The sequence below is a fragment of the Curcuma longa genome, chromosome 9 (genome assembly GCF_044706935.1).
Source record: "Curcuma longa cultivar G26 ecotype Majalengka, Jawa Barat chromosome 9, ITB_CL_G26_1.1, whole genome shotgun sequence".
Lineage (NCBI taxonomy): Eukaryota > Viridiplantae > Streptophyta > Magnoliopsida > Zingiberales > Zingiberaceae > Curcuma > Curcuma longa.
The window spans coordinates 1,056,777-1,066,486 of NC_133869.1; the positions used below are offsets into that span (position 1 = coordinate 1,056,777).

A 9,710-nucleotide genomic window follows, 5' to 3' on the forward strand; every position below is an offset into this window, starting at 1 on the left:
TTGCACTATCTACAACTGAAACAGAATACAAACCAAGAAGTTAGATCGACGATGGTGTTTAAGAGAGCTTTGCAGCAAGCATCAATGTAGAGGGTTGATGAGAGGATAGAAACAACGTGGTTGAGTTGCGACTAGTAAGGCCAATGAAGGAGCTCAAAGGCTTTGGCCAATTGGTGATCAACAACTCAATGCCACAAAGCAATTATAGTGATATTTGAAAGCTAGATATGATAATGCAAGGACTAGCATGTGGAAGAGAAAATTGAAATGAAATGTCAACAATCAAATAAAGAAACCTAAGCGACTATTATTCATGAGAATGATGAAAGCTCGCATTGGAAGGGATTACAAGACCTCATATTGAGACAACAATAACACCATAAAAGAAACTCAAATTTCAACTAAAATAGAAAGTATTAACTGAAATATGATATAATATACGGAAGCCTCCCTTTTATAGACTTATAATAACCCAGTTGCTCATAAAAATATGACCTTGTTATCCCAGTAGTATCTAAAAACTTTCTATAAAAAAAATAAAATCTGAACTTCAGATGTACAAAAAAAATAAAATTTAAACAACTAAAATTTTTAAACTAGATTTTAAAGGGTTTAAATTCTTGTGTTAGAAAATTCCACTCTGAATTCTCATAGTTTACTCAAAACTATTGATTGAAAGAATGCATTGGACATAACACCAAAAAAAGCAAAATTAGCATTACCATGTGCAAGTGACAGTGTCATAATTGAACCTTCTTGTTTGGATTAAATTCCTTGAATTCCTTCACCACCTGATTCAGAGCATGCAAAGCCATTTTCTTTACCTGGACAGTTTAATGAAAATAGTTCAAAAGCTAAGAGATCAGAAAGAAAATAGAAATTACAGGACATGGTAACAAAAAAACTGGAAAGGTTGATAATAAGGGGACCTCGAGTTTATCTTCCTTAGCTCTGTGCTCTTCAGGAAGAGTACGATATTCTTCAGTGAGCCGAATGCACTCACGGATGTTTTCAGGAGAGACAAAATCTAATGCAACTTTTATGCATGACTGTTGTTAAGAAGAAAACAGGAAACAATTCAGTTGTTGGATTACCTAATATTGAATGAGAAATAAAATCAGTCTTAGAGACATAATTATCACACGAAATCATGAATGCAAATATCAACCTTCAGATTTCTGACTTGGTGGGGGCATCCAGCAGGGATAAAGACAGCTTCACCAAGTTTTTGCACAAATGTCCAAGGTTCAATTCCTACATAAACCCAGATATGACATAGCTTGCAAATGTTATAATGATATTCAAGGATGAATTACATTTTGCATTTACAAAAAGAATTTTAAATTTTGACATAAATAATATTGCTTACCGTATTCAGCCTTGAGTTTTCTCTTATGCTCTATTGTCAAGTAGAAAGACTGGTCATGGATCGGATGAATCACCTAAACGGGAGAGAACATTTAATTTCCATTTCAACTAGAAAGAAACTATTCAGCAGCCAAACGACCAGAATAATATCTACCTGTTCTACAGAGGAACAGTAGGTATGCCTAAACTCCCTATAATGCCTTCTAAGGTATTCTTGCAGCTTCTCAGAATCTTCTCTTCGGAAAATGTCCCATAGAGCACCTCCATCTAGAAGTTCCTGCTCTGACTTATCAACAGATGCTGATACTATCATATCAACAGTATACAAATCTTCTTTTATATCTTGCGCCAAATGCTGCTTTTTCAACTTTTTAATGGTTGAAAGCTGATCATCAGAAAGAGTTACTTCTGCTGTATGTGTCAGAACATTAACCTGAAATACAATCCAGACAATGCATAAAAGAGTTCATATTTGAGATGGATTCAGTATCTAATTAATCGATCATGACATTAAGGAATAGTGAGAAAAACGAGTCAGCTTAAGAAGGCAGTAGCATAATCTATTCAAATATAAGCACAATTTCAACATAGGATTTAAGAACATCAGTCAGTCAGATTGGCGAACAGCTGAACTTTCAAACTTGATAGACTAGAATATTTACCATTAGTACATAGCGAAACAATTGCCCAATTTGAATGAATAATGAGAGTTAAAATGATCAGTACCAAGAAAAATACAGCTTCAAGAATATAACCAAAAAACAACAAAAAAAAAAAATCAACTTATCTCTTAGTGAACAGGCAAAAACAAGATGCTTAGACTTATTCAAGTTAATCATATGATGAAACAAATGACAACAAAAAGGCCAATTTTATGAAAAAGGAGATGCAAGCAGCATATCGGTAAAATGGTTGGAGAATTTACAGCATCAGACATGTCACAGTGAAGTTTGGTGACAGAATCACCTCTTCCCAATTCTTCAGTGACTCCATAGGCTATGTATGTTTTGGGACCTAGATCAGGCTTGATCACATCCTTTGGGAGCTTTGTAGCAAGATTAAGATAGCCAACCGTAGGATCTGTATATTCAGGAAACGGCAAGGCAGAAATAAATTCAGCACCATGACGTGGCAGGCGTTCCTCGAAGGAATTAGCTGGAGACCAATCCTTAAGTTTGAGCATCTCAGGCCACCCATTTTTGTGTTTGCGACCTTCAATATAACCGATGAAGAATTGGTGGATACTAATCTCCACCTGCAAAATATCCAATTCAACATCCAGATTGCTTCAATGATGAATGAAAAAAATATCACAGAGAAGATTATTTATGCAGTATTAGCAAGTTAAGATAAACTAATTGTGACAAGAATAACTAAACTATTTCTCAGCAAAGCATTTGAGACTTCATGTAAAAGAAGGATTTACAAACTCTAGCTATCGTTTAGGTAAGGTGGTGAGAATAAAAGAATTCACTGCTTCTCTACAAATTAAATATGTAGGTCATAAAATAATTGTGGTGAGAATAAAAGAATTCACTGTTTCTCAGTCTAGGCCATAAAATAATTCACTTTTTAGAAGCAATCAAATAGCAAAATGATTGCTGAGACATTAGATTTATTTTTTATTTAAGAATTTCAAAGATCAGATAAAATAATCTCCTTGACTAAAAATATCAGGAATGGGAATTTGAACTGACCTCACTTAAATCCAAGCAGTCAATTGCCTTCACAGTAAGTCTCTCAGAAGCCCTCTTAGACAGTTTTTTTTCTCGTAATGCTCGCCACATGACCATAGGCTCCCAGCTCAATCCAGATGTGATCCCAAGCACATCTCTGACAATAACAGGCTGGCCTTTCAGCCAATGCTTCTGGAAATGCTCTAGTTCACCTTGTCGAGTAAAACTTGCTGAAGGGCAGTACAAGTAGTTATCATCTGAGCTCTGACGACTTGCTGCTTTTCGCAGCAACCCACTGCTAGAACTAATTGCTCCAGTTGCACTGAAACATGAGCACTGACCAGAATTATCATGGGATTCTGCAAATTGACTGCTAAGAATTACCTCAACTTTTTTCTCAAGAGCACTAAGGAAATTTTCCTGAAACAAACACTTCAGCTCCAAATGGACAGAGCCACAACCTCCAAATTCTTTAGGTGGACAAGGAATGCTGCCATCCTTGTTTGGCCTCCATTCTTTTACGGATTGATTGTCTTTTGAGTATTTTTTTCTGCTTGAAAAACTTCCACTCATTTTGCCACCATGGATGTAAGCACTGCCTCTATCCTGATAGGGCAAAATGATTTTTCCAAGGCCACCAGGAAGATAACCATCACGAAGTTCTCGACAGCAGCTAAGGCATAGGTCCAGCAAACAGTTTGAACAGCTTCTATGGAAATCAACTATCGATGTCCTGCAGATGTTACTGTTCAATACAACACATATGAATGGATCGTTAAGAGCCTGACTTCAAAGAGAACATAATTTTGATTATGGTACAAGTTTCTACCAGAAAATGTGTTCATCCTTTGCACACTTGGTCCTTTGTAACTTAATTTCACTTGGGAAAGAATCTGGTCAAAACTCCAGAAATGTTATGAAAACCATTTTTATTGGAGAAACAACTAAAGTATGATAGAACAGTACTACCTTGAATCTTAGCTTCAATTTCTTTCTCTACATTTTGCTCTTGGAGCATCTCTTTCAACCATGGAAGCAATAAATTTAGAGTGTAGAATTGAAATTTGATTTTATCAGCCTCATTGATCACATTTCTTGAAGGCTGAAGCATTTAACAGAAATTAAGATACTATATAAGAACAAATTTAAAATCAATTATAATAAGGCTACTAGTAGAGAAAGTACAGCCACCAGAAGCAAACCTTGGTTAGACTTATCATACGCAAGCACGCCTTGCAGTTGCAATTTCCACGACAAAATGGACACTCAGCTGCAATATCGGCCTCGGTCAAATGGGGATACCTATACATCATAAACCAAATGCAGAAATTAAGAGAGTTTAGTAAAATGTTGCTCAGCTGCAACATCTGCCTCTATCAAATGGGGAAACCTATACATCACAGACTGAATGCAGAAATTAAGAGAGCTAAGTGAAATGTTGCTCTGAATTTTTCACACTACCATCAAAGATGTAAGCCAGTCAAGTACTATGAATTAAAGTTTACAAATCCTAGGAAAGACTGCAGAATCGCTTTTATATTTAAACAACAAAAAGTCACAGACACCCACCAGCGGCTAATGCAAGGTATGCAGAATCGCTTCTTGTCGCATGAAGTGCACCATACAACTCTGCCTTTATCATTCCTTTGGCATTGATGGCACATAAGTGCATCACTGCCAATTAATTTCTTCTTTTTGATGCCCTGAAAATCAATGAGATTTTTTTTTCACAAAAAGGTGAATATATATGAGAAGGCAACGAGAAAAAAAAGGGTTTGCTTAAGAAAAAAATTGCCTCTGGGTAATTCTCATTTTGCACAACCCTCCTGGAGTTGGATTTACTGATGGTATCCTCCATCTCGGTTTTCCTGCTACGTTTTTTCTCCTTGTTCATGTTTGTTCCCTTTCGTTTGTTTCCGGTCCTCAATCGCTTTTCTTCGCAATATTCATCCTCCTCCTGTGTTCGAAGACAGAAATCAGAGAAAAAAATTATCATTTATCTTTCAAAAACCAAAAATGAAAAGGAAAAAAAAAAGGCAGAGCGCCATGAGCATAAACTGTACAATCAAACTCAGAAACAATTAAGCTAAAGAATCTCACTTCCGAGGAATCATCCGCATAATTAACATCCCTATCCAGCTCCCGCGATTGGGTCTCACTCGACCCACTGCAAGACGCAGCTGTAGTGGACGGCTCAAAGGCCCGGCCGACCTCCGGCTCCCTCGGCTTCTTGGAGGAGTGGGTGGGGTTCGAGTCACCCCACATCTTATAGTCGTTCTGCTGCCCACGGTGGTCGGCGCCACCAGACATCAGCGGATAGCCTGGCCCACAGGCGGTGGTACAGTATCGGACGCACAGTGACGGAGAGCGGGAAGAAGGGCGTTTGCGGGAAAAAGTGACCTAGCTGTCGACCACCACGAACCGCAACAATTTCGGCCGAAAAAACAAATACTTTGTCCCAGTCTCGCTTGGGCTTGGGCCTTTGTGCGAGAGCCCTTTTAAAACTGACCCGATGGAATTGAGATCAGACACACGTGGAACGTAGTCCTATCCGTGGCTCCGTGCTCAATCTGTCCGATGTAGGATGGAACTTGGATCAAATTTGTCAACTCATATCTAAATTCAAGTCAGATCAGTTGATTCTCAATCGAGACCAACTTGAGTTAATCTAAGTCATTAAGCAGTCTCAAGGGACACAACCATTATGCGTTAGTAGCCCCAAGGGATACGACTGTTATGCACCTGAAGCCCTGAGGGATGCAACTGTTATGAAGATGTGATAATTATAACAAATCATAGCAACCCTAAGGCTGCGTTTGGAAACGAGGGACACGAGGGACAGTGACAGAAATACAAAAATACAGAAGACAGTGGAGACAGTGACAGAATATAAATTGTATCTGTCTTATGTTTGGTAATACAAAATACAGAAACAGAATCTCTAAGTTAAAAGACTAAATTACCCTTTGTAACCCTTAACTTTACCTTCCTGTTGCTCTCTTCGTCCTCCGCACCGCACCGGCTTCTTCCCTCCGCACCGCGTCGCCTTCCGGAGCCGATCGCCTCCGCGGCCTTCTCTCTTCGTCCTCCGCACCGCACCGCCTGCTTCCCTCCGCACCGCGTCGCGTTCCGGAGCCGATCGCCTCCGCGGCCTTCTCTCTTCGTCCTCCGCACCGCACCGCCTTCTTCCCTCCGCACCGCGTCGCGTTCCGGAGCTGATCGCCTCCGCGGCCTTCTCTCTTCGTCCTCCGCACCGCACCGGCTTCTTCCCTCCACACCGCGTCGCCTTCCGGAGCCGATCGGAGAAACTGTGATTTATTCTTTTCTCATTGAGAATCTTGGTAATGTCTCAAGATTTAAACTGTGATTTTAGCTAGATTTATAGTGCCTTGTCAGATTCTTTATATACTACTTTATGGAACTAATTTTCAAGCTTGCTGCCGACATCTTGATGATGAAGTTCAACTCTTGGCGGATTGGAGAAGCTAAATTTTGGGATTATAGAGATAATTAGTTATTCTTTTCTTATTGAGCATCTGTTCATAATAACTTAAGATTAAGGTAGTGTTATCATTGGGTTGTTGTAGGGCTTATGCTTTCTAACTTCTGCATGATTAATTTTGCATGATTAATTTTGCACAGTGATTAATTTTGGGATTATAATTCACCTTCAATTGGTGAGTATCCTGTTTTGAAGCATGATTCTTTGTTGAGGTGTGACAACTGACAAGTGGTAATGGTTTTATCCTCTTTTTGTATGGACAAAAGCCATAGCTAGGAGGCTGATATCTTCCTCACTAAAGCGGTGGCGCATCCCCTCTGAAGCGGGCATCCCCTCTGAAGCGGTGGGGTAGTTCATGGCTTCCAGGTATGTCTAAAACTTTTTTCCTTTGCACCTAATTTTTTGGACTGATCGGCGAGTTACAGTTGCAGATCTTCATCTTCGTTGGTGTCCAGGAGTTCATGGAGGTGTCATTGTGGGGACCAACCGATTCTACTCAAATCTAATAGCAACGCAAATCCAGGGAGAAGATTTTGGAGGTGCCCTAACTGGAATGTAAGTTGTTTCTTCCATCACACCAAGGTGAAATCCATTTTTAGCTCTTCAACCAAATTTCTGGGTAACGTTTATGTTTGTGATCGTTGCAGACCTCGAATAGCTGTAATTTCTTTAACTGGGCCGACAAGAAAGAAAAATCAGACACTATTACAGCTGACCTATCTCATTCAGCCATTTCATCAGATGGGTTACACGAAGAATCGAGACGAAAGATCGTGAAACTAAAGAAAAAGTTAGAGGCTGAGAGGAGGAAATCAAATGGTCTTCTGCTGGCTACTGTGATTTCCTGGGCAGTGACTGTTTTTACCCTTCTGTATTGTATTAGTGGGAGGGGTTAAATGTGGTTAGACAACTGATGTTGATGCAAAAAGATAATATCTGTTTTTGATAATTTGACAAACGACAATGCTAGAATGCTTATATCTGTTTTTGATAATTTGACAAACGGCAAACTATAATTTGTTTTATGCCTGTTTGTTGCTATTATTCTTCTCCAGGCAACGTAGAGGGCTTACATATCCTTGCTATTAAACTTGGTTTGGAGTCAAGCTTGCTTCTGTTGAATGCTCTACTTGAAAGATGATCAAGATGAACTCTCAATTGCTCTGCTCTGGTATTAAATTAAAACCGCATGCGCATTGTTTAAATTATATTTCAAATTTACTCAAACTAAAAAAAAATTACTTACAATTAGTCCTAGATGAGCATTGTTTCATTGATCCAACCAGAAGAAGTCTTATACGATGGCATCGAGATCAAATAGAGAATCTAAGGATAGACTCGCTTAATGGCACGCTCACTTTAAAGTTAGGGAGAGGACCGACCACAAGGAGGGATTGAGCTTTAAAGTTAGGGAAAAAATATGGAGACGCTCGAACGGATACGCGAGAAGATAATCAAATAGGACATTGCAACAAAAGATTATGTTAATCATTCCAACCAAATAGGCAAAGCCAAGAATGCACTTGCATCTACTTGACGATTATATATCGCATATAAGAACATTGACAATACAAAATTAACAATCTGTAACAAAATGAACTCAAACTACTTTTCTAAATAAACTCAAACTGCTTATAACTGTTGACAATAGATATCTGAAACTCAATTGTAACTCAACCATACAAGGGAAACTTCAACGAAAACATCAAGATTGCAACACATAATTATGAATCTTCACATACACACACACTTAAAGTAGCATTAGATAGCTTACTGTTAAAGGAAATGATGTGCCCAATGAAGGCAAAAGTTGAACACCATAATTCAATATTGCACAGGCCGAGATTTTTTCTCAAGGACTGCAGACTCAACGGTCCTCTTTGCAGCTTGCTCTTCCAGGGCCTTCGCCTTTTCGTCCAGTTCTTTCAGATACTTGATTGTATCACCAAGAACGGAAGCCTTGTCCATCTAGAAGAGCAAGTACAAATTTAGAGAAAAGGACAATGTAATGTTCAAATTGCTGGCGAAAATCATCAAAATCATGGAGAAACTCACAGAAGAGTACCTTTGCAGTATTTGCAAGGAAGCATAATAATAAAATGAGAGGCTGTATTATGACAAATGCAAATGTAACCGAAACCATCAAAGATAGGCAAACAAAAACAATAACTCACAGAAGAGTGAATAACAAAGACACGCCTGATTAATGCATTCAATTCATAAAGAGCAACATAAACATATACCCATTTTAGTAAGTACATCCAAAATTAGACTAATTGATAGTGAACATGACTTATCCAAAATAGCATAATTGATAGTGAACATGACTAACTATGGATTATAGCTCTAGCAAATGCACGCCTTTGGTTCTCAGTTAAACTCCAAAAGGTTATCTGTAATTGAGGATTCTGCGAGAACTTAAGGCCCACTAGAACTACTTCATCATCGTTGAAGCCGAAGATCTTAAGCAGCTCACACAATATGGGGTTTCACTCCAAGCTTCACCTCCTCATTAATCCCTGCCATAGCTTTGGCAAGAACTTCGACATGCAGAAGTCAATGAACAAATTATTTAACCATTCATCTTCTTAATTACTAACATTATTATGCAGAATACCACAAAAAGATGCACAAAAAATAGATAAACAGATGCAGCATAAGAGGCAAATCAACCGCACGGCAATGGTTTCTCCCTGAAATTGAAATATATGTTTTTCACTATTACATTTGCTCATACAGGTTATGTTATATTCATTTCCAGGCTAACTTAAAAATAGATAAATAGATCGAGATCATTGCCAAGCTTGAAACACTGTGAATAACCGATCAAAAGGAGGAATTGAAAGGTGATCTTCATGCTCATACTAATCGTCCAAACACCTGATCCTAATTTTAGTTTTATTGGTAGAAGACCAAAACCAAAAAATATCAACTTGATCAGGTCAAGGTATTTCGTTGGGACTATTAGCAAGGACAAGAGGAGAGGATGTTTAAGGACCACAACATCCTTCATCCATTCTGACCACTCCCTTTCCCCTAAAAAATAAAGAAAGAAAAGACGAGACTTTCCATGTTCACTCGGTTTACTTTTGACCCTCTCCAGAACAAACAAGAATGGCATTCAAGCCAAGCCAGCTCCCGTCTATCAATAGAGATCTTGAATA

General features: G+C 38.6%; 1 protein-coding gene across 1 annotated transcript; it reads right to left on the reverse strand.

Annotated features, from left to right (window-relative positions):
• Positions 1-693: 693 nt before the first annotated feature.
• Positions 694-5,401, reverse strand: LOC141835133 (lysine-specific demethylase JMJ26-like). The gene is made up of 13 exons (XM_074722560.1): positions 5,145-5,401; positions 4,840-5,001; positions 4,614-4,747; positions 4,247-4,346; positions 4,014-4,146; positions 3,874-3,937; positions 3,066-3,789; positions 2,294-2,623; positions 1,523-1,801; positions 1,370-1,442; positions 1,169-1,254; positions 930-1,049; positions 694-824 (listed from the first exon to the last, which is right to left on the reverse strand). Exons 1-13 carry the CDS (start codon positions 5,352-5,354, stop codon positions 741-743), a joined length of 2,499 nt encoding a protein of 832 aa, XP_074578661.1. The 5' UTR covers positions 5,355-5,401; the 3' UTR covers positions 694-740.
• Between the last annotated feature and the right edge of the window lie 4,309 nt (positions 5,402-9,710).

Coding starts and splice junctions, on each gene's coding strand:
- LOC141835133 (XM_074722560.1), bottom strand. CDS start 5,354: ATGTCTGGTGGCGCCGACCACCGTGGGCAGCAGAACGACTATAAGATG. Junction 2,624..3,065: donor ACTGCTTGGATTTAAGTGAG/GTCAGTTCAAAT, acceptor GATATTTTGCAG/GTGGAGATTAGTATCCACCA. Junction 825..929: donor CTAAGGAAGATAAACTCGAG/GTCCCCTTATTA, acceptor TAAACTGTCCAG/GTAAAGAAAATGGCTTTGCA.